Source organism: Rhea americana, unplaced genomic scaffold (assembly GCF_003343005.1).
Source record: "Rhea americana isolate MKP2758 unplaced genomic scaffold, rheAme1 scaffold_56, whole genome shotgun sequence".
Taxonomy (NCBI): Eukaryota; Metazoa; Chordata; class Aves; order Rheiformes; family Rheidae; genus Rhea; species Rhea americana.
Genome location: NW_028186712.1, coordinates 1,688,121 through 1,713,062, shown reverse-complemented (window position 1 = coordinate 1,713,062; position 24,942 = coordinate 1,688,121). Strand labels below are relative to the sequence as shown.

General features: G+C 37.6%; 1 protein-coding gene across 7 annotated transcripts in view; it reads right to left on the bottom strand.

The window, feature by feature from the left end:
• Positions 1-24,942, bottom strand: part of ROBO1 (roundabout guidance receptor 1) — a 723,192-nt gene that overhangs the window by 37,497 nt on the left and 660,753 nt on the right. For all 7 annotated transcript variants that reach the window (XM_085318890.1, XM_085318895.1, XM_085318896.1 and 4 more), the window contains 10 exons: positions 24,043-24,167; positions 21,893-22,064; positions 19,835-20,040; positions 18,332-18,413; positions 17,990-18,158; positions 17,719-17,885; positions 13,946-14,067; positions 11,319-11,550; positions 9,902-10,023; positions 7,318-7,489 (listed from right to left, as the gene is read on the bottom strand). In XM_085318890.1, the coding sequence (XP_085175016.1) occupies positions 7,318-7,489; positions 9,902-10,023; positions 11,319-11,550; positions 13,946-14,067; positions 17,719-17,885; positions 17,990-18,158; positions 18,332-18,413; positions 19,835-20,040; positions 21,893-22,064; positions 24,043-24,167 (1,569 nt within the window). The remainder of the gene's footprint in view (positions 1-7,317; positions 7,490-9,901; positions 10,024-11,318; positions 11,551-13,945; positions 14,068-17,718; positions 17,886-17,989; positions 18,159-18,331; positions 18,414-19,834; positions 20,041-21,892; positions 22,065-24,042; positions 24,168-24,942) is intronic.

Sequence of the window (24,942 nt, the reverse complement as noted above, 5' to 3'; positions counted from 1 at the left end):
ATCAAAGAAAAAACACAAATTCAAAATATGTTCATAAGGTTGATACTGAGTGATGAACTTTAATTCAGGATTTTCTGATACAGGACTTCAATCTTACACTACAGTTTAGCATTCTGTTTGCAGTCTCAAAAGTAAGAGGTCAAAGGACCTCAGTTCAAGAAGACTGAAAATTTAAGAGTGTATAAAGAAGTAAATGTACAAAATAACCAGTTGTGCCCTCCTGACATGCATGAACAAGTGAAAGGATGACTAAAAATGAGATATGAATTGGCAGAAATAGTCAAGCAGTCTCATTATCAGAAATGTAACCCTCTTCAAAAATTATTTACTCTCAAAGATCAGATCAAAATAAAGGACATATTTTTTGCACATGATTTTTAATTTTTTCCACGGGAAGCACCTGTAAGAATCAGTCTTTTGTTCTCTTTCTGTTGTCCTTTTGCAGGAACCTTCTAGAAACAGAAATGAGAATATGCAGTTACTGAACAACGCTTCCCAACTGTAATGAAGCAGCTCAAAGATAAAATACTATCATCTGCTTGATTTTCTACCATCACAGTGACTGCTCATTGCAAATTTCATTATTACACAGAGTGAGTGCTAGAATTTGGAATCTTTACTCAGAGCGGATACTGCTTTACACATTCCACAGCTTAGTCTTTGAAATACCCTTTTCTGTTTCAGTGTAAATCCCACAGTTGTTTTTCTACTATGGATAGTGACATCAGATTCTGGATCAGACATTAGTGTTTTAAGGAGAAAGGTGCTGTTTACTCCCTGTAGAATTATTCTCAAACAGTTCTATTAATAAATACGTAAGAATATACTAATAAAATATGTAAGAGATGAAAATCTATCCACTTAAAAAACAACACTTTTCTCTAAAAATAACCAGGTGAGCAGGTTAATTTCTTTTCATTATGGCATCTCTTGTTTGTTCCAAAATACAAACAGGATGTGGAATTGCAACAAATTGTACAAGTAAAAATCAAAAGAACCTCCTCTGGAAAAGGACACCTTTGTGAAATGGAAATGATTGACTTAATATTAGCTTTTCTCAAGTGCAAAATTCCAGATTTCTGTTTGTGTGACATCAAGGCCAAATATCTATTTTGCCAAGGAACTGCTGCCTTTGACAGTTAGTTTATTGAAAATTTCATTTTGTATTTCAAATCCCTTTTATCTTCTGTGATCCTAAGTGCAGTGCCTAGTCTGAAAGTTCACTAGGCAGACTCATTCTCTGCTTACTAATACACCCTTTGTGTCTGCTGGGTTTATAGATTTCATGCCTATTTGTGCAAGGTTAAGATGGGTTGCTTCAATTTTATGGAGACAGTCAAGTGAAGTTCCACACAAGTGGCCAGATGGGCTTAAACGTATAAAGTACACTGTGACTAATGAATTAAAACTGTCACTCTGTATCTCATCTTTTTTCTCTTTGCAGCTGAGGACATATTAAGATATGAAAACTTGCATCATCCCTCTGTTTCTGTACTTTTAAACTGCTACGCTACCTTGTGTCTTTTAATGGAACAGAAAAAAAAGATGCCTAGAGCATCTATGACTGCAAATAAATTTAGAAGAAGGTTGACTATTTTTTCGCTTATCCTCTAAAAATATGTGTGCTTAAAGCAAAAAAAGGGGGAAAAAAGAAAAAAAGTCCTAAAACAAAGAGTGAGAACAAGAGTAGGATAGAACTAGGGAAACGTCACAAACTCAAAGCCAAATGGGAATGTTTTATAAACACGTCAACAATACAGCCATACATAAGGATAATACCTTTGTATACATAAACATTTTGCATTGTTCAACCAATACATCTCAAGATTACAAAATATTGAAGAATCTCTTTGAACATTTGTTGTTCTAATCTTTAATTAAGATTCATTGCATGGTGCTATTTTGCTGTCCCTTGCAAGCATATGAACAGCATAATAATATCTTTGTTTCTAAGGAGCGAGACTTGGGTCACGCAGTGTGAGGTCATTACATTAACTGGTATTTATGCACATGGTAAGAAGAAAAATGCATGTGTGTTTGTGCATAGTCATATAAACAGTATCATTGAATACAGCATGGAAAAGCCCTCAAGAGGCCACATTTGACCCATCTCCTGCTCCTCTTTTAATTTAAAAATAGAATGTAAGCTAAATATAAAGCAAGAGGATTTATATCTAGTGAACTCCTTATTGCTAAAGATTTCAATATACAGTATTTAGGAAGCCTTCCTTTGAGAAAGGCATCTTCATCCTTTGTAATAGTCCAGTGAAATGTGTGAGGAAAAAAGCTCTTTGATTTAAGAAGTGCTTTTTCTTCATCCCAGGAATTTTCTGGAAGCTTTGACTGAGATATAAATGGTTCATAATCAACATTCCTGTTCCTGCTTGCACTCCTCAGGGAAACATGCCAAAATAATAAGTGAACATAAACACTCTAAGGCAAAGTGCATCTTCCTGCCAGAGCAGCAGCCACAACACAGAATGTACTTGAAAATGCCCCAGAGCGGTCAGAGCAGGCAGATCACTACTCCCTGAAACCAGCATATTATCACACTGACTCATCCCGTTTTCTTCTACCCCAAGATAAGAAACTCCTTTCTATCACAGATACTCTTGCTGTGCCTACTGTTCACAAGATCCTGGATCTGTCTTGAACCTCCGAGTTCAAAATTCAAGAAAAACTTACTGAAATTTATATTGAACAGAAAAGAGTTCTCTAATTTAAAATATACATGTAAGTAATGATGTAAAAATCAATGTTAACGTTGTTAAATACAATGTTAAAATACAATTCAGATCGGAATGCCAAAGATTCAAAAAAGATAGGAAATTCCAGGTTCACAGGTGTGCAAGCATCCTTAACTTTACCCTGTATGTTTACACCCTAATGTATGCAATATGAAAGTTACTTGGTAAAATATTACCAGCTTAAGAATAGATTGTTTTGCCTCCTTTCTAGTTATATACATTTCCATAACTGGGAAAATATCATTTTTGCTCTTCAATTTTACCACAATTTGTGAGGAGACAGCACAAAGCTGATTTGGAAGCATTTCATAGAATCATAGAATCAGTAAGGTTGGAAGGGACCTCTGGAGATCATCTAGTCCAACCGCCTCGCTCAGCAGGGTCACCTAGAGCATGTTAGAGAGGGCTGCATCCAGGAGGGCCTTGAACTGCGTAACAGAAAATAGTCTACTTCTATCAAGTCATTGGCAGGCCACAGAAAAGGAAAAATATCAAAAAAAAAAAAAAAAAAAACTTACAACTATTGTACTGTAGAAGTACTTGACGGGCTGAAAGAATAGTATCCCTAAAGGCAGGCACAAATCACAAGTTCACGAATCATATCTCCTAAAGGAAGTGACTAGAACAATAAAGATTCAATGAGACTTGTATTTTCTACACTTGAGACACCCACTAGTTGAATGTTGCACCCAACATTTACAATTATTTTACAGACATCTCTTAAAAATAAATTCATACAATATATTCCTACAAATTATTTGTTTATGAGTAATATTAACTGCAGTGTTACCATATGTAGCATGCCATCACTGGCAAAAGTAAGACTAGAGATCAGCAAAAATTTACCACGATTTTATCTTCACTGGTTAGCATTATAAATGCAAAGACTTACAGTGAGCTGTGGTGAGTTCTCAGGAAATATGTATTTTTGCCTTAACACTAGAGGTCTTGCAGTCTTTTACTTATGTAAAATATTAACTTTTGTCTTAAAAATGAACAAAAGATACATTTCCAGCCTTTTTAGTTTCAGGGAAACCCTTAAAAACTGTCTGAAAACTGAAAAGAAAATATAAAAGCCCCAAGTGTAGTGTTTTAGGAAAGATGCATGATTTTAGAGTTCGTCTCATCATTTTAAACCCTGAAATGTGATTACTGAATAACAAGTGAGTACATGGTTGGCCGGTCCCAGGTGGCACTGGAAGTCTGAGGTGCTGCAGCTCCTTGAGCTGCTTCATGTCTGCTGCGATATGGAAAACAGAAGAGGTTTGAGCTCGCAATTTGGACCCATCTCAAAAACAGGTTAACTGTGTGCACAAGGTCAGTTATCACAGCTCAGCTGTGAGACACTGCATGTCTCAGCTCTCAGAGAGTCCAGTTTCACCTGTCCTCCCCTTTCACTCTGGAGCGCAGCCTCAGGCAAGTGCAGCTTCCTCCTGTCATGTACCTGTGGCTGCAACTCTGCTCGGTGACCTCTCCCAGGCAGAAACGTGGGAGCATCCTGCCTGGTGCACAAATGAGGTTGTGCTGTGCAAGGCAGCGTGTTATGTTGGAGAAATAAACTTGTATGACATCGCTTCTTTCAATGCTCCGCAGACAACCACAATCTAGCCTCACGTTTTTCTAATGAAAACGCACTAGGAGGAGATGCACCTTTGATTTTTAGGAAAAATTGTTCAAAAAAACCTAAGCCTATATGTAAATTGCATAGTATATCCATTTGCACACACAGAATTCTTAATTCAAAAATGGAAGTATTGCACTCATTCAAGCATCAGGAAAAGATTCCTGGAAGGAAAAGTTGAGATCAGTGAAAGAAATGCAGAATCTTGAAATGAACTATGGCAAAAATACAGTTCACTGAGCACGTAGATCCTTCTCCTCCCTAGCCTCCCTCCCCTCTCTCTGTAACCATTTGATTTATTGCCTGTGAAAGGTGCCAACTGATGACATCAACAAATTAATTTTCTTTCTTCAGAAGAGCTACCAGCAAACAGCAGTGCCTGCTCTGCTCTCGCGCTGGGAGCACGTCCAAGAACCAAGAATGAGACTCTTTGCGGGGGCTCTGAGAGAGCTGGATTCAGAGGAAAGAGTTAGGTAGCTCAGGGCCATTCTTCCGCCTTGGTTTTAGGCTGCTCGGTGCTGCTAAGAGAAGGGCACTGCTCTTAAATTTAAGTATTAATTTTAAGTAGACTCCTGCAGTTGCCTAAAGCAAAGCAGCACTGTCTAGAAACTCCTTTGTACTGCTTCTAGGGGCACAGCCCCACACGTCTTCTGTCTCCTGGTCTTTGCCATGCAACTGCAGTAACCAAATTACAGAATTTTTACTACAATGTATGTAGCTCTAGCCATTTAATTAGAAGCATTAATTAGAGCAAGTGGTAAATATATGAAATCACACCTCAAAATGGGAATGCATGGCTACTAAAAAAAGGACGTTGAGGTGAAGATAAGGACTGGAGTGTTATACCAGTTGTACCAAAACAAGAAGTAGGAACAAATCCAGTTCTCACTCTTGGGGAGTACAACTTTTGTTTCGTTAGCCGCGAGAAGCATGAGCTCATTGCCCACTGCCGCTGTCCCTGGCTCACACAGCTTGCGGAAGCGTGGGGTTGATGCCCAGTTACAGATGGACACATGCAACACTTTGATCAACAGTCTGTCAGGGATCAAAACTTCAACAAACTTCAAAGAAACTTCAACACAGTGCTACAGGGATGATGCATTACTACATCAGCAAAGAGGTGGCAGAGGGCTATGCCTTGGAAGTATAAGACAGCCTTAATGGCAAGGTATTTGCTATGTTTTTAACACTTTCAGATACTGTATCTACATATCGCATGCATATTGTATATGCAATATTCAGCCTACAATGAAAATTATAGTGTTATTCATTAACATAATTAGCTATAACAGTTTTGCCAATTCTTTAGGCACTGAACTCTTAGCACTGACACAAAAGTCACTAAACATCAGATTCTAACGAGCTAGTCCTTAAAAAGATAGATAAACTGGAAAATATAATCTGGAAAAAAGACACTTTCAAAGGCAACACTGAACACCTGAATTATTTAGCACCAGTTTTTCAGTGCCTTGATATTTAAATATCCAAGTTTCAATGAGAATTCTTTCATTTGTACTACACTAAAAAATGTATTAGAAGAAGTCGTGCAAAGGTCAGGAATTTGACTTCTATTGGCTTTTACAAAGCTATGGCCATACTATTACATCTGAACTCTCTCTGAGCTGTGTGATCACTTCATGCTTCCCAATTTAGTGTCAATAAGGGACAGTAACCCAGGAGCCAGGAAAAGATCCTGCTTTGATATAGAGTCTCATTTGCTCCTTTTTCTGCTTACAAAAACCCAAATTGATTAAGTGGCATTATAAAATTCATCTGCAATTAGCATTTGTTTATCATCAGAGAAAAGACAAAAGTGACAAGTCTTTGGTTTTGAACACTAAGGTTTCACTATTTTTTTACACTTTGCTGATCTAAAGTTTTCAAAATTTAAGCTGTAGAGAAAGACCTTTAATTCCTGAGAATGGCAGCTGGCTTAGGAAAGAACATTCAAATAAACATCAATCATTTTTTACACATACTATTGAAGTATCGTGTAAACTATATGTAATTTTGTCATAAAATCCCTCTTATGTAAACAGGAATTATATGCTTATGTAAGTTAAATATGTTGAAGATGACCTTCATTTTAATAGTCAAGGTAAAGTACATGTAATTTTCTAGAGAATATATCAGTTGTTCCATCCTTTTTCCATATCCAATAATTATAGACTTTTAAATATAAAAGATCAGGTAACTAGGGAGATATATTGATAACATAAAGACAGAAAGGGACATAAAGTCCAAAGCAACATGCTGAGTTTGCTTTAGGGTTTGATTATATACTCTATACTGTAATGATAAGGTATTCTGATAAAGGCCTACCGGCAAAGCAAGGTAGGACTACATCTTAATCTTATTTTTCTGCTAGCCAACAGCAAAGATGCATTTCTCCCAGACACATTCAGAAGCAATGTCATTGATCTGCATTTGTGACAGAGAGATGTTTAGTGTAGATAAACTTAGGAGATCAAGATTACTGTAAAGATCTGCATACCTCTTGTCCCTGTACTACAATTTTCTACTAGCTTCCTCCCATACAAAATTTTAGTATGCTCTTGATTTAAATTTTTTTGCCTTAATAAAGATAAAATCTGATCAAGACAAATTACATCCCTAAGCTAAAGTAAGCCAAGACTTAAGTGATTCATACTCCTTTACATGTCTTATTACACCATTCTTAGTGTGAAAAATTACTTTGAAAAATCAACAATCAAAAAGCATTGCTGAATTGGGAGATTAAAAAAAAAAACAGCAAGAGATACTGTTATAACTTCATCTTTAGAATTCAGTCCTAAGTTTAAAGCCAGAAATGCCAAATCCTGCTATTCCAGACATCAGGTAATGCTATCTATTCCACTGGTCTTGAAAATATTTCTGGTTCCATAGAAGACAAAAGCAGACAAAACAAAAGACACTGAAATCAGTAGGTAGGATTACCAACAGGCTTACCTAATTGAATAAACTGTGGATCACTTTTCACTCCTGGTCCTGCTCCAGTACTTGCAGCCACTTCCACACTGTATCGAATACCAGGAACTAGGGAGGGGATGACTACAGAAAAGGTGGACCCATCCACCGTCTTGTTTATATGGTATCGACTTTCGTTGCCAAGGCACCAAACCTGCAGGAAGGGAAGTGTATTGTATATATATAAATGTGCAAAATTCAACACTGAAAGAATAGCTGGATAGAAGGATGATATAATTCCTTTCCACCGGATAAAGAGAGTTAGAATTTGTCACTGCTAAAATCTGCAGCCATGGATCACTGTTCTAGGCACAACATGAATGCTAAAAAGATACTTTCTGCTCCAAAAAGCAGCTTTGACCATAAAAATTATTTGATGGGTTTGTCCTAATACATTTACAGTTCAACCCATGACATGAGCGCTAATAGAAATAAAAGCACTTGTAACATGAACAAATAAGGTAAGCTTCTTAGCCAAAAATCATTCACATAAACAACAGAGTAAGAGCATTCAGTTAAACGAATCGGCAATTCTCTTGTTCAAGAATAATCCATCAAGCAATGCTTTCTTCACTCAAGTGCAAGGGCAAAGTCTTTCACCATGACTTCATGAGAGAATTGACAATATGATAATATGCTGGAATCACAAAGTTATCCCATTTTTTTTTAAAAAAAAAAAAAAAAGCAGCTAGTGGCAAGGGTTGAGTAATATGCCATCTTCTTTTGAGAGGCAACAACATGCTGTTAGATCTCATCTTTTGGATGAGATCAGGACGCATCTAAAGGCTTCAGTTCACCATTTTACAGATGACCTTAGTGATATTAAATGACTGGGAAAAACAATCTGATGAGGTTTTACTTGTACAGCAAATGCTTTTAAAACTATGGTTGAACTCCCAACCGCTATTAAAGGTGAAGTAGCAGTTAACCTAGGTCCGTTGAAAATTTGATGAAGCTGTATTAATTTCTTTTTTATTCCTTTTCCACAAATATATTACTCTACTATGGACATCTATCCAGAAAGTGAAATTAGTTAAATTCAGCACTTCCTCTGTGGAGAAACAGCCTTTCCTGGGAACATCAGCATGTTTGAATCAGTGCTGACTGCACTCGCGAGGGAAGACTCTCACATATGGAGCTCCTAAAAGATTTCCTACCCACGAATCTGCCCCTTGTGGCATTCTGCCGCCGCGGGGATTACCAGGTGAGCGAGCTAGAGCTTCACTTCCAAGGCACAGAACAACTGCTAGGGCATTTTGGGGGGAGTCCTTTCTGCTTGGATACTGTAAACCTTCTTTATTTCACCTTCAGGACACTGTAAGACCATTTTCCATTCTCTGCATGCCAAGGAGTGAAAGAAGGCAAGTGGGACACATACAAGATGTTTGTTCTTACACCTGATAGCCTCTTCTCCCTAAATGCTAGGCAGTATGTTAGATACTATCTCCACTCTCAGATGTGCATTCCTCATCTTTTACTGTTTTGTACATTCCTCTAATGCAGTTTCTTGAGGAGAATAATTCTTTCTCTTCAGTTCAAGGCCTGCCTTTTAATGAAATACTTTTGTGAATATATATTTTTTTCCAATTACATTATATATCTGAAACTAAGCCACAAACTGATTCTGCAGCAGTCAATCAGTTTCTGAGAGGTGTTTTATTACTCTAAATTGACCATGAAGCTTAGTAATTTCTTCCCCTTCCTATTTCTAGTGAGGGGAAAGAATTGCAGTGATGCTTGATGGCTAGGAATAAATGTCTGTAACAGTATTTTACCTCAAAAGAATAGCCAAGATCAGTAACGTCAATTTGCAAGAGACTGAAACAGACCATCCTGCCACTCAGTGGCTATAAAGCAGACTTGATATCCATGACTAGACATGTAAAATGTCTGAAGCTTGCTCACAAAAAAATCAGGTTCATTTACTTTGCTATGCAATTTATCTCCAAGCAATTTAAGCTGAGAATAAATGCAGTGCCTGTTGCTAAATGAACATCAAATAATAAATATTCTACAATATACTTCCAATTTATTAAAAAAATATAGCATAACAAGACCTGTGTTTGTGTAAAAAAAAAAGAAATATTTTTCCACATTAAATATATTTAATTTTACACAAACACGTTCTTTATTGGAAAGTTTTCCATTTGTTTTAACTACTCCAGTTACCTGTAACTTACTCATATCTTAACACTGTTAAAAATTACCCTTGAGCTTCAACTCATTAAGCCTGTTTATATTTATTACATCAGCCAATATCTCTGAGTCACAAAATGGTTCTCAAATAGGTATATTTCCCTCTCAGCTTGTGTATACATTTCTCAATTCATAATGAGGGTGAGAAGGTAGTTATTTTAATTATGAATGTTGACCCTTTGCTTTGATTCACGCAGGCTCTTTTAATTGCTTTTTACCATTTGCACAGAACTACTAAATACAGAGTTTGATTCAAAGAAGCAATTTTCTATCCCATGTGCTCTTATTTGAGCCAGTAGATGGAGCCAGGCATCCACAATTTATTCATCAATACCCTGCTGACACTTGCCAGGAGGTGAGAGCATATTACCTTATACTCTTGCACCATTCCATTCTGGTTATCCTCGGGGGGCGGCTGCCAGGTGACCACAATCGCAGTCCCATTCCCGTCATTTTTAGTTACTGAGACACTTTGCGGTGGAGCACTAGGAGCTGTTTATTCGGAGGGAAAAAAACTAATGGTTAAGTTTGTCAAGTGCAGCAGCCAGCTTTTTTAAGATGAAGTCAGTTTCTGAAGCACACGCGGTCTGTTTTGGGCTATGCAAATGCATTTTTTTACTCCCCACCCTTCATTAAGGGCAGTTCTTGCCCACAAGCTAAAATGATGTACAAGAAAAAGGATTTGAACCTACAACCAGGCTCCCAACTTCTGCTGCAGTCTCTCTCTGTAAGACTGGAAAAGTCACTCAGGCCACAAGATTTGCCCAAACTCAGGTGCTCTTTACCTGAATGCCAGAACTGCCAAGCAATGAATTACTCATTGGTCTCAAATCATCTCATCCAGGATCCACGGTTTTGAAAAGTATAGCCTACAAACTGACCCTGATGAAATGCTAAGCCTCAGTTCCTCTACTGTGTAAGTACTAGTAAATAATTCAAGCTTACTCAAATCAAGACAAAATGCATTATCATTAACATTCCTATTTTGCATTTTAAATTATCTTTCTAAAACTAGATGCTTATGTGAAACTTAGGATGAATGCACTTAAGCATACTGCTTGAAATACACACCGAAATAATTTAAGCCAGAGTTAAACAGTACCTCTGTCGGGGAGGGAGAGAGAAGGGAAAAGGTATCACATCCCTACAGATGCACTGAAATCCCTCCTTGGAGGCACTGGCCATTTTGCATACCTATTACACTGCCAGAAGAGCTACGACAAAAGGAACAGCTCTATGAACCTTCCCTTTTTAGCACATGCATGAGATGGAAATACATAATTCAGTCCACTATATCTGTTGCCTTCATTCATCTTTTCATTTTGAACTAGTGATTGATCCAGATATAAAAGCCTTTTAAAAAATGTGGTTTCCATTCCCTCAGCTCCAGTGCTTTGATGATTTCTGTGGTGTCTGCTATCTACTCAAGATAGTGATTAGTAAGTGTTTGAATCTGACAGAAGTCACTTGTGACCAGACCATGAACTCAGTGGGGAGGAGCGCACGCAACACTGAAGATAAAAAGCACATTTCCCATTGTGTGTTGGAGGGGGGTTTTGCAGATCCCTCTCTCTCCTCGTCTCTCATGCACCGTTCTGAATATTTACTTCTGCGGCTCCAAACAATTCACATAATGATGGGTCCAACACAGAGTCTCCTCCGCTGCAGACTGCTGCTCTCCAGCAGCCTGCACTTCAAACAAAATCAAATAGCGAACAGATCAGAGAAAAGCAGGCCAGGATACTACTTCAAAAAGACAAGGCGAAGACAGCCTTGCTCCTACTTGCCTTCTTCGAGGGTTTTGGCAAATTTCACTTCACTGTCTGCTCCTTGAAACTCATTGAAGAAAGGGCGGGCCTTGATTTCATAGCTTACACCCTTCTTCAGCTCTGGAATGACAACACTGTTTTTGGTTGGAGTCCTCACTTCAAAAATTAGCCATTCCGACTCTCCGTAGGATGCTGGCATAGGCCGGTACAGAATTTTATATCCTTGAATATACTGGGATTGCTGGTCCACCTGGCAAAACAGCAGAAATGCACATTAGGACACAAAACAAATTGCTTAATAAACATGAACTGTGAATGCTGTCTGTGACATTATGCACAGTCCTCTATTTTATTTTATTTCAAGCAAACAACACCAGCGAACTAGATAAAAGCTGCTTGAATTACAGCGAATTACCGGCCTGATGCACAAGTGCATTAATCCATTTGATGCTGGTAGAACAGCACCAGTTTCACTGGATTCATGAAGGCATTAGAGGGGGATAACAGAGTTGTATAATACACCCTAGTGCTGCAGAAAGAACAACCTTTACGTCTGTGGAGAGTGTGAGCAGAGCAGAAGGAGCTCTGCACAGGTGCAGACTTCTGCCCAACCCAACGTGCTCTGCAGACCAGTGGGCGCGAGGGGAAAAGGAGGCAAGGGCAGGGGAGGATGACGAATGCAGAGATCAAACACAGAAACCTGCCAGCTCTCCTGAGGTGTGGAAGCCTCTCAAAATCCAAGAAAAAAGAGCACGGCTTCCTCCCTGCTTCCTTCTGGAGAAAGTGATTTAAAAGGGCAGCCAACTGGCACTATCTGCCTCGCGGGATTAGGTTTGCCTCAGGCAAAGGGCAGATTTACCCAGGCACTTCGTCCACCTTCACTGACTCAGCAGGAGGCTACTCTGCTGGAGAAAAGAGGCTGGTTTAAGAAGAGGCCCCTAAAAATCAGTATGGCAATACCGAAGAGGACTACTTGGAAAAGTGGATCAAAATGATATTCAGTGGTCCTGACTGCTTTTTAGATGGAAGGCATACCACACAGATGGAGAAAGAGACTGTAATGTAAATGAGGAGAGACTCAATGTATTTGGCGATAAATTAGATAGAAAGTTATCTCAAAGGAGTGATCGCCTGTGAAATATTCACTATCCTTTAACTTCTGGTTCCAGTTTCCAATGAATAAGAAAGTCCAACGAAAAGAAAGGCTTTTTAAAAAGTGTATCAGATTTTCCCTGTTTTCAAAAATGTCATACAGTGATATAATAAAACTGCTTGCTTGCAGTTTTACTCCAAAAAGCAACACGCTTTATTTTTAATAATCATGTAAAAAATACATGTGTTAGCTAACACTGAGGTAATGCTTACTTTTGAAATTGCAGAGAAGCCACAGGCCACCCAAGAGACTGACAAAAACTGGCTGTCTGGAAAAGGCTGTTCTCTAAGCAAAGGTCAAACAAAATTGCACTAGGAGCCTCAGAGATGTTATTAGTTAAAACACAAGGTTGCCTGCTGCAGGTGGCCTTACTGCAGGTGACAGTGTAACTACTTTGCAACACAGCAGATATTATTTGCATTCTTGCAGCAACAAGGAGCCTAGGCTAGTCACATGCTTTGAGAAAGGGTCCGCCATCCCCTGGCAGGGGCTACATCCTTTGCTCTCCTATACTCTCCCCTTTTCACTTCTGCAGACAGCAGCTCTGAAAAGACCTCCAAGTTGCACTCCTTTGGGATTTAATGCCATGCTAGCATAATTGTCCCCCATTTTTTCTTCATTCTGCACTCTGTTTTAAAGCTGGCCTCTTTGAATTATATTTTCTTATCTCATGGTTTATTATTTTGTCTTTCCTGGGTTCTTCTTCCTTTTCACTTTTTTTTTTTTTAAATTCCAAAATGTCTTCCACTCTAAGCCATTTCTAATTCTTTCTTTCACTGAAGGGATCAGCCCGGTAAGCTTTCTTGAATCTGTTTCATGTTTGTTCTCATTCCCCTCACTTTGGGACTCCTGCAATATCTTTTCCTCACTCTCTCATTTCCTCTTCTACTACATTCTCCACATGTCCTGCTTCCTCCTGTCAGAACCAGCTTCAACAGACCACTCCACCACTGTTTGGCATTTTCCTCTCTCCTCTTCTCCCTTCATTGTGCATACCTGCACCTTGGGAAGAAGTGTAGGTTCAGAAGAGGCTTTAGAGGTGTGGGTGTATTTCTCAGTATGTAGGTAAGATGGAGGTAACTCTTTCAAGTAAAGTTATGCACTGCATCCCGCCACCTAATGATTGACAGACTGGGAAGTGCCGATGTTATCTCAAATACATTAGGGGACTGACACACTTCCTACTGAAAGCAGTGCAAAAGCCTCTGATGATAGGACTTAAGGACCCTTTGATCAGTCCTTTAGCTTCCAGGGGAGGACTCTGAAACTCTCCCTAAATTGTGAGTAGTATTACCTACAGAGACACAAAATGGTGAAAAGTGGTCGGAATTTAATGATGTAGGTTAGCAAAGCTCAAGCAGTACTTAGTTCTAAAGGAAAACATTTGCAAATATATAAATTCCACAGCTTCTTACATTGTGACTCCACAGCTGCAAAACAGTGCAATCCAGTAATGTATATAACCATTTCCATGATACTGATCTATACTTACGGTCCAATGAACTTCAATTGAGGAGGAAGAAAGGATAGTAGGGTTGTGTAAATGTAGTACCACATCCCCTAGTTCTCTCTGGACCTGCTTGTGATCCACACCTTGACTTGTTGGTGGAATATCTGTAATAATTTAAGATTCCATTCTCACAAATATATGTAATTGTTAAAATAAGTATATGCAAATACAAATTAATATTACATAAAGTATATGATACTATAATCACCAGTTTACCCCGAGTACCTTCCAATTATGTAAGAAGTAACTACATGAAGTGTTTTCTTGAGTCAGTCACCAATGTATGGTTAGTACCCAATCAGTACACTGCCTTCCTTTGACACAAAGAAACAGGAGATAAATGCTGGATAAAAAGAAAGAACCATTCTCAGGCATATCTATGGTACATGACTACAGCAGCATCTCTTTATTCCTTCCTGCAGGGAAGAGAAAACTTTCCACTGCCTAATTCAAATTTCAAGAGACCAGGAAACCTACAACAAAGGGCAAAAGCAGAAATTGTGTCTACAGATACATTCATGAGTAATCTAAGGTATTAATTTTAATTACAAAAAGAAGTGTAACAACAGAAGAGAAGAAAAATGAGTCGTGTGGCTGCTGCTTCTCTGATAGCAAATAACTTCTATAAACAGGAGGTAGACCACAGTTGTAGTCTCAGTCTCCCAATATTTGGTTTTGGCAGCATATAGCTAAAAGAATTGTTCATACACATGAAGGAGAAATTCTCAAAATATACAGAAGTTTGAGCTTGTACATTGGAAACATTTTCTGCATGCAGAGCTCTTATGCAGAAAGCATACTTAACTAAAATGGAATGACTGTCCTAGACATACATAAAATTTATAGGGCAATCACTAATAGGGTGGCTAAAATATATATGTACTAGGGACAGCAGAGTAACATAGTTTCTATATCGATTTCATATGTCTCCCTTTGATCACCTCATTTTAAACAAATACCATACTGACAACAGTTAAAAATCACTGACTAGGAAATTGATGAAAAGTACTTAAAATGCTTTTTTTTTCTTTACCGTTCCAGAGACTGAGACTGAATAATGCACAGCATGCACTCATGCACTTTGCTCTTGCCTACTACTTTCCCCATCTGACCTCCTCCAATTATTAGGCAAGATCAGGAAATCTTCGTTTCTGTTCTCTGAAGTACCATGGTAATTTCCATACCTGCCTGCTCACAAGAAGGGCCAGAAAAAGAGTACATAGAAACGCTGTATGTATTTATCTACAGTGACAATTACAGCTACTGCAGTAAGTCATTGCAGGTGTGTAGATTATCTTGAGGTCTGAATAGTGCAATGGATGCTGATACAGAAAATGCACATATTAAATGCAACAGTTGTAAAGCATACTTTATGTCATGGTGGTTATATTTTCAGTCTATCAGCTTTTGTTCATGCCTAAATAATGATAAAAATGTTAGACTGCATTAAAAATACTGGCACAAAGACAAGTTTATTTTCCAGAAATGCAGTTTCTATTTAAGAAGAGAAAGCTCATCCCACCTTACACTCTTGTCATACTGTTTCCTCAACATATTCACAAGAAAATTTATTCCAAGTTAAAGAAGCGAAGTGAGGTTGCCACACAGCTAGTGGCTGACAAATCTGGCTTCTTAGAAATGAGCACAGAGAAAGAAAAAAAAATGCCATTCCTGAGTCATTGCTGTATACACATGTAGTATGTTCTGTCAAATGGTCCATGTATCAATGCATTTTGCCTCCCTCAGCTGGATAGTTAAAGATAGAAACTTCTGATTGGAGAGTCACCTACAACTCTAGCTATTCTTTCCACTCAGAATGTAACAAAAAGCCAGTTTAATGAGTAGTGGTATCTTCTCTACTAGCCACAAGAGATGAGGTGTTAACAATATAAGTAAAAAAAAAAATAGGTTCAGCCTTTTGCACATCTGTGCCGTACAATGCCTATTGTCTACCCCGTATTTTCTTGTTTAGCTCTAAGCTTCCAGGGTCAGGACTGTCGTGTAAAAACTACTTAAGCATGTTGTTAACGTTGGTAAAGCCAAAACACTAAGGTAGGTTGCTGGTGTGGACATGCATTTAGTCCAAGAATGCAAAGCCCTGTGAACGAATGTTAAGTGGGAAACTAGACCCAATTTGGCTAGATCACAGCTTACACAAAACTGAAATGGAATTGGAAGAAGAGTGGAACTACTTTAAAGAACTTCTCTCTTTATGATGTTCTTACTGTTGATGAAAATTGTATCCATGGGTGGTTAATTCCCTGCTTAAGCTTTGGGTAGCTCTTGATTCTTTAGCTCTACCAGCTGTCCAGAGGACTGCTGAATCTTTCCCTGCCACTCTCAACCATGCAATCCTGTGCGGTAGCAGGATATTCTGCCTCGTTCACCGTATATCAGAATCAGGCCGGTGATCACTTCATCTGGGACATGCAGACCTGATATTGCGTCTGGCTAATAACATTGCGGTCTACCTGCAATGTATGAAAAACTGGCTAACAACATTGCAGTCTGCCTGCATAATAGCACGCATTGCCCTATAGGCATGTGCATTCCCAGGATTACAGAAATCACAAAAAGCCATTAAATCTCTTCTTGGTAACAGACCCAGGAACTTGTGGGAATCCCCATTTTCTATCTGGCCATGACTCTACTGACTATATATTTAGTGAAATTGCCACCCAGCAGGAGAAATGCATAATGGTAGAGGACTGCAGTGTGAAAACTATTCATTCCTCATCAGAGACAGGAAAGACTTGAGTTCAAACTGACTTCAAACAAATAAAAAGTCACTAACTGAAAAAGCTTTGTTTTCCTTCAGGAACTTCCTTTCAAAAACAAACACACACTTACTTAAACAAGCAAAGAAACAAACACACAACACAGACACCCTTTTTAGTGAATAGGTCTAATTCTCCAGTTAAGTGGGGAAAGCAGAAAAAAGAGAGATGATCTCTATTACTTTTACTTTGAAAAAGAGTATGTTCAATTTATTCTCTATTTCTTTTTAAGAATCCTAGTGTTTACACTGGAAAAATGGAGGCTGCAAACTTACATTATCTCCTGTACACTACTATAATTGTGTTTACTATAGAAAATAAATTTTACATAGCTGGATTCAGGAAGAGTGATGGTGCTTAGAGTCCATTCTCTGTTACTATCCAGCATTTCCATGGCAATGCAGAAGCTTAGATTCTACTAGCTGTAGGAGCTCTCTCTTCCCTACTGTTCTGATTTCGATAGTAGTACTTACTGCAATGTTTTTAACATATTGCCAAAAACCTCTTATTTACTGACTCATGATGCCCAATTCCTCCAAACCTTAAATTTTTCTCATTCCTAATGTAGCAGAAGCCAACTTAGACTATGTACTGTTTCTCTCTCAATCTGAATCTTAGGGATCATTTGATTTTCTGGACATAATGATAAAATTTCCACTGAATTCTGGAAGTCGTGTGATAACTTCAAAAATCTGAGATTACTTTTGCTGTTAAAAAGAGCTATTCTGCAAGATGTAACTGTCTTATGGTAAGAAATGCTAGGGTTCCCTTAGGTAATGCAATAGGCCGTCCAAGGAGCTTTAAGAATCTCTGTTACAGGGAAATGCAACTTTGAATCCTATATTTTACTATCTAGTATATATTACAGCATATATAAATAGATACTTGAAAGCTAGTAGAATTCCTGCCTCCAGTATTACTTAGTCCATTTGTTACAGTCACGGTGGGCACCCAAAATGTTCAATATTAAAAGCTTACCTTGAGTTTTCACTGGATCAGATATTTGGCTAGGGTCACTAAGTCCATATGCATTAGCTGCCCTCACAAGGAATAGATAAATTGCATTAGGTTTTAGACCTTTAACTGCAAAACTCTCCGTTTTCACATTTTCCGCTACAGTTTGCCAGCTGCTACCAGATGCATGGCTAAGAATAAAACACAACAGCAGGTTAGCATGTGCTTTTCTCTAGCAATATATTATATACATAAACACAAGTACAGCAAGATAGATCACATGAGACTCATATACCTGAAGGCCTCAATTATATAAGAGGTCGGAGTTGCACCTGAATTCAAATTAGGTTGCCATGACAATGTTACAGTATTTCTGCTGACATCTGTAACCTCAGGTTTTGATGGAGCACTAGGAATCAAGTTTGGGTCAGTGGGTCTCGGTGGTTGCACTGGGACTCCAAATTCTAACAAAGGAGAGAGAAATGCAATGTATAGGCAGGAAGCAGCTGTAAGCTGAATGCTGTTCATATTCACATCTGCACTGGCAATTTATGACAGTGTCAGATAACTACTGCATTTCAATTTCTGATTTTCTTTTATGTATTTTCTCCATGCAGAGCAACCCTAATTGATTTACCTTGGACCTCTATGTAAGCACTCCATGTAGCTTCGCCACTTGGGGTTGAAGCAATGCAGGTGTACCGACCAGTGTCGCCCAGCTGAGTGGGAAAAGAGAAGAATAAATATTTGAAACAAATCAGGCACTCAGTGGGCTAGAAAAGTAATTACAGATCTGTACATTCCCCTATGAATATGGATAAACATATTAGAATGCAGAAACTTTGAACCAGAAACTTCTTACAGTGAAGGGTACGATTTCTCACGCTATAAAATGAAGAGGGATACATATTTTTCAGCATTCTTTAAATTAAGTTGGAAATGCTGCAGATGGTAATTAAATATTTCCCATTCACTAATGAACAAAACGAAGGCAAAATCTTGCAGCATTTATTCCATGCTCTGCAGAGTTCTTTTCAAATAAATTGAGAAGGAATTCAGACGACAAGGCCCCATGCAACCCTCAACCTTCTGCCTAAATGATGCCTAGGGATTTGTCTGTAACACTGGAGAGAATGTCATCCTTAAAGAAAGCTTAAATACTGCACAGGGCCTTGTACATACTGGGTTCTCTCTGCTAGTATAAATTTCACTCTACAGGAGACCCAATAAAGGATCTCCATATGCTATTCTCATCCATTTCTGAATGCTGGATTATTTGCCCATATGTGACTTAATCACATTTCAAAGGAGGGTTTTTTTGCAAAGAAATGCTACTCTCATGAGGTCTTAGTCTCAGCAGATGAGCTAAAAGGAAGCATGCACATCTATGACATCTAATTTGTAATTGATAATAAGGCGTCTCTAGGGACCACAGTAAAGTCACTTATTTGGCCTCATTTTAAGAATTGTTATGTCTCAAATCACAGAAGAGATATCTGAGAATAGCCAATATGCTATAAATTAACAACATTTTAAAACATTTTACAGTTTGGTCATCATGACTAGCAATACCAATCAGGTATCTCGCTCCAGTTCCTAAGGAAATTATTTATTGACAGGTGCTTAACCCTATTAAAATATGCTTAAACTGTTAAGTAAGTTAAAAATTTGAAAACTACTAAAAAGCTGTGGACACTGCTCTTTTACTGCAGTAGCAAAGGTATGCTGAAACAAAGGATGCTGAACAAAGGCATGTTTGGAATAATTAGATCATTTTTATCTATGAGTGCTGAAGCCCAAATCATCTAACAATTCATCTTACTGAAGTACAAGCTTTACTTCCTCCTTCATGTTTTAAGTACCAAATAATTCCCTTAATTGATACTTTTTAGAAGCATTTTTCTTTATGAAACCTGAAATAATGTTCCCTAGGCTGAATAAATCAAGGTGTTGAGCATAAAGAACGAACTATCTGAAAGCATGAAGTGTCAATCTGAAACATTTTAACGCACTTATTCAACATTTCATTAATTCTTAAGGTAGGATTTGCTGTATTAAAAGTGCCCTGGGAGAAAAAACAAAGTGAAACAAACAGCAAGAAAACCCAACACAAAAGGCAGACCTTGCCAGTTCAAGTTACCTTGGCATATCGGATCTGTAACGCTCCTGTCTCTAACTGCTTGATGCGCGAGTCCTGAGTTGACATCAGGGCTCCATCCTTTTTCCAGAGGATAGTGGGCATTAAAGCGCCTGTGGCCACACAGTTCAGTACCAAAGTACCATCCACAGCTACAGTCTGATTCACAGGACCCTGTCGAATGACAGGGGGAGGCCGGTCTGCAATCACTGCCAGAAGAAACAACAGGAAATAGATTTCTGCAACTGGAAGCAATTTGCTAATCATCTAAGCAATAGCAGTTGCTTGAGGCTTTGAAACAAACTGAAGATAATTAGACAAGTAATTGAAGTCAGAGGCATGCAGTATCCAGGGCAGGGTGCACCAATACGACGCACAGTCACAGGATTTTTACATGATACACAACAAAGTATTTTCAGAAGGGAAGGAAGCATTGCACATTACACACTGGTTTCTGCCAAAAATTGATAATGAAATAAATGTTTTATAAAGTGATAAAGGATGTCCCAAATTCTTTGTAAGGGCACAGATTTCACTTTGTTCATCTTCTGCCATGTGATAGGTCTATATACCAAACATACAAACATATCTGCAGCATTTAAAGACAGAAAAGGAGGAGGAAAGAAGGCAGAGGATAACCTGGCAAATAATATGTTTTTCAATTTTTCTTTTCTTCTGTACCATGAACTCATCCTTGTGCTGTTTCCTAATTGAGAGATGCCCAGCAGTAGGGTAGAATAAACACAAAGCTAACAAACAGGGCCATAATAGATTTTTTCAATTAAGAAATACTTTTCCAGCACTATCTGACTTGCAGCTATGTGATGACTTAATCTGTCAATATAAGGTCGAAGTTCCAGGGAGAATCTCACAATGTAGTTACATCAGTTTTAATCCATCTTTCACACCATAAAAATTATATGTATATGATAAGTTACTTAATAACTATACACAGAAAGATACAAAGCAGTCTCAGTATTCACAGAAACAGGAGTGACACACTTATTTTTCTTTCTCGGTGGATAATTAAGAAGCAGAAGCTATCTTATTGCACTTCAGATATCTCCTCTACCTTTATCATTCCACATGACATGGACTAACGATCTAAAAACAGTCACAACTTCAAATGACATACATCTCTTTAGCAGTGTCAACAGCTGCACTGATGCAACTTAAAGTCTGGTTTGGTAGCTGAAATATAACACTGAAGTTCTGATAATTTGTGAACATTAAGAATTTCTAGATTACTTTTTGTAACAGGAGAATGTTACCACTGCTTTTTGGTTAAATTCCAAATTTTGTAATTTCGTCTGCACGTTTAAATGACACTGTGTTTTCAATTGCATAATTTATTCTTTACCTATTGTTCCAACCTGTTGTAAGGCACTATAATGCACTGTTAGCCCACCAATGTCTTTCTCTTCAGAGACAACTGAAACAGACCCACACATGGTTTGTATTTAATTTTTTCAAGTTTGTAAAGAGCTTTGCAGTTGTCAATGATAATAGGTTCTACATAAAGTCTGGTCATAATTTTCCAAGAAACATATTTCATTTGGGCTTTACAGTTATGCCTTGCTTTACTATTAATTAATACTAATGCCAAGTAAATTACAAATTGGTGTAATCATAAACAGCTATGGCAGCATGTTGATGTACGGTCAAATGTTAAAAATTATAAATAATAAATAATCAGAAGTGATATGGATATGTTTCGATTCATTATTGACCAGAGTTGATTTCATAGTATCATTTCAAGCTAAATCTAGCGGGGGAAACTAGAAAAAGCCAGATAAATTAACAGATCGGGCAAAAGTGCATAATCTGATGTGTACTTATTAAACAAAAAGTGGCAATACCGCATTTCATAATATCTAAAATATCTAAAATGCAATATCCAAAATCTAAACAAAATCTAAATCCCCTGAAAGAGATAGCACAAACAGAATTTTTAGATTCACAGACATAATGCATGCAATCTAAATTTACGTAAAGCAGATAGTAAAATAATATTTAAATAAAAATAAAAACTTCAGAATGATAAAATAAAGATATTTTTACCATCAGTAACTTCCAAGTAGGCTTTTGTTATGATACTTCCTGCCACATTTAAAGTCTGGCAGATATAGTACCCAACATCAGATCTCTGGACATTGGTGATAGTGAGGTCCCCTGTCTGGGAAACTGAAAAACGACTGGATGACTGAGGGGGCTGGTATGAGAAAAGCAGATTCTAGAAGATGTAGAGGAAAGAAATAGAAAAAAAATGGATTAAATAAATTCAAATATCAATAAATTCAAATATCAATAATCTTAACTTCAGTGTGACTAAATAAGTATCTTTTCACATTATAACCATAGGTATTCTGCTATTCATACATTTCTGCTATTCATATTCTAAGTGTGTTCCTTCATACAGTAATATGAATAACTTTTTTTAGGATGTTTTATGATGACGTAGGTGCAGATATACAAATATAACTGCTTAAGTCTTTTTGAACTGCATTAATGCCCTCACTAGTCTATGGTGGCTTTTAAACAAAGTTTAAGAGGTCCTAGCAAAGGCCTGGTATGTGCAGACACCATAATGGTGCAAACTGTGATGCATCGAAAGAACTTGCGTCAACACCCTTTTTCCAGGACCCAATCCAGGGCATTCTATTTATTCTATTTCAAGAATGAAAGTTGGTTTACTTACTAATATTTTAACTTTTGACTTCGTAAAAAAGGAAGAGTTTTATAAAAAGAGATACTGTGTAAGTTTTTCTGCATAGTGTTCATGTTCTATGACCAGCCTCATATTGCATAATTAAATCTTACGTCAGCTTCTGCTTAGATAGTTTTGGTATAAATTGCATGGTTCGTTACCAACAGCAGTCAAAAGTCAGAACTGAAACCATAATAGTACAAGTTCGTTACATCAAATACTGGTTTCAAATTTCTTCTTTTGGTTGAACATGTAAATGAGAGTTTCTGAAGCTCATAGAGGCTATTTTTTAATCTCTTTCTCCCTCTGTGTGTCACCTAGATGCATTTTCCATTTCCAAAAAGCATCCTATCCAAATCCAAAGAGTATTCCTAAGCAAAAGATTAGGACAAAAAAAATCTTCTACTTTAGTAGTGGTAAACCTTAGCCATTGACCTTCTCCAATTCCCTTCTTTTTCACAAGTGGCCAACATTTGGCATAGCCAAAATTAAGTCAGGAGAATTATGTACTAGACAAATCTTGGCAAAAAAACAGGTCATACAGAAATGTAAACATAATATATCGGTTTACTTATATCATTAAAGATTATTATCTGGATTTGTTTACTAGTCCAGATTTACTCACATATTTAAATAGAAATGCTGCAAGCAGAGTAAAGGAGCCAATCTCTAGAGTTCTCAGTTTCTCTGGACTATTATTTTATAAAGGAAATATGCTATTGCAATTATTCATTCCTTCAATCACAGGAAAAATGGAATCCCACAGTCCTTATTTTTCTTCAGTAAAGAACACTTTGTGTAAGATCACTCATTCAAAAGATATCCTTGAAAGAAAACTGATTCTCTTGCTCTGTTATACTGTGTTTCATCCACAATCCTTTTATATTGTTCACAAAGAATCTGAAAATTTTCCTCCCACTCAAATAAGAAATCCGGGAGAAAAAGTGGCCTACGCAGACATAACCGGTCAGTCACGTGATTGAGTGGGAAAATAAATCTCCTTAGTCCCAAATGAGTGTGCTGCCCCTGCAACAATGCAGATCAATATGACACAGTTTAGTTTGCCAGAGACACATAAACATGGCAAACTAACAGCTCCACAATTAAGTCAAAGCCAAGCTTTCTGAAAATTTGGGAATATGTACTAAGATACAGCAGTTCAGACAACTTAAGCATTATTCATGTCTTCATCTCTTAAATATTTCTCTTTGTTAGGTGGGAGAAAAACATTTTTATAGTAGTGAAACATGGTATGTTTCTAGTTGGTTCATAAACTTATGTTCATGGGTCAAGTAGGCGATTGAGCAAAACACAGCTTTCCTTTTTAGTAAGGTTGACACCATCTAGCATGCACGTGACTAAGAAGTTGAGAAGATACGTCCAGCACCTCCAAGCTCCAAAGTCCTTTTCCAAATCTTAAAAATGACAATTATTTTTTTCTCCCTTGTGTGACATCATCTCCTCAAGAAACTTCCGGAAAGAATGGTCAGAAAGTCTTTTTTACCTGACTTCCCTCTCTCCGCCAAAATATGGCTGGCTGAGGGTTTCCAGTTGCTTCACACTGGAAAGTCACTGTTCTTCCCAGTGCAGCTACCTGATCGCGAGGCTTTACAACAAACTGTGGAGGCTCTGAAAGAGGAAAATAAAAATAATAATAAAAACAATTACACAATTGTTAAAAGACCAAAGTTTGTCTATTTGAAAGCCACAATTTGCCTACTGCCTTTAAATGTTGTAAAACAGAGTAGTTACATCTCTCTAGTATGGAGAAGCAACACAAAGAAACATCAATCTTTGATAGTCACTGCTTCACTGAGATCATCTCATCTGTTGCTGGAACTCCCCATTAAAAGGCTGACTGTGCATCACTTGCTTTTATTAGTGACCACTTACAGAGGTCTAAGTCACAGTGCAGAAATCTTTGAGTGACTTTTGGCTCACAGGCCACACTTTGGCAAGGGCTGTACTAAACACTGCTGAGTAACTATGAATTCAGGTTCACAAGGACAGAAGTCAGCATCTTTGATTTAGGAAAGCTGAGGAAAGAAAAAGCCTTTCAATTGCTTGTATGAGAGATTTGTGATGTAGTCAGGTTCTCAAAATTTTTCAGTTTAACTCAAAAGCCCCAGAAATACTATTGAACAAATTATATCCATTTAAAATCTTCAATTTAGTTACTGAAGAGGAATGAATTTAAAGCAACAGTAGAGCTGAATGTCTCCTTCATTTACATAGGCAAGGGCATGTTCAAACAGAATATATGCAAATGAAAGCAAATTTGAAACATCTGCTCATTCTGACATTATAAATACTGCCAGCATTGTCCAAACTCTGATTTATACAGACTTCAACAACCATTTTATCCAGTAGTAAATAGAGTGTCAAAAAACTATGTCAGTCACAT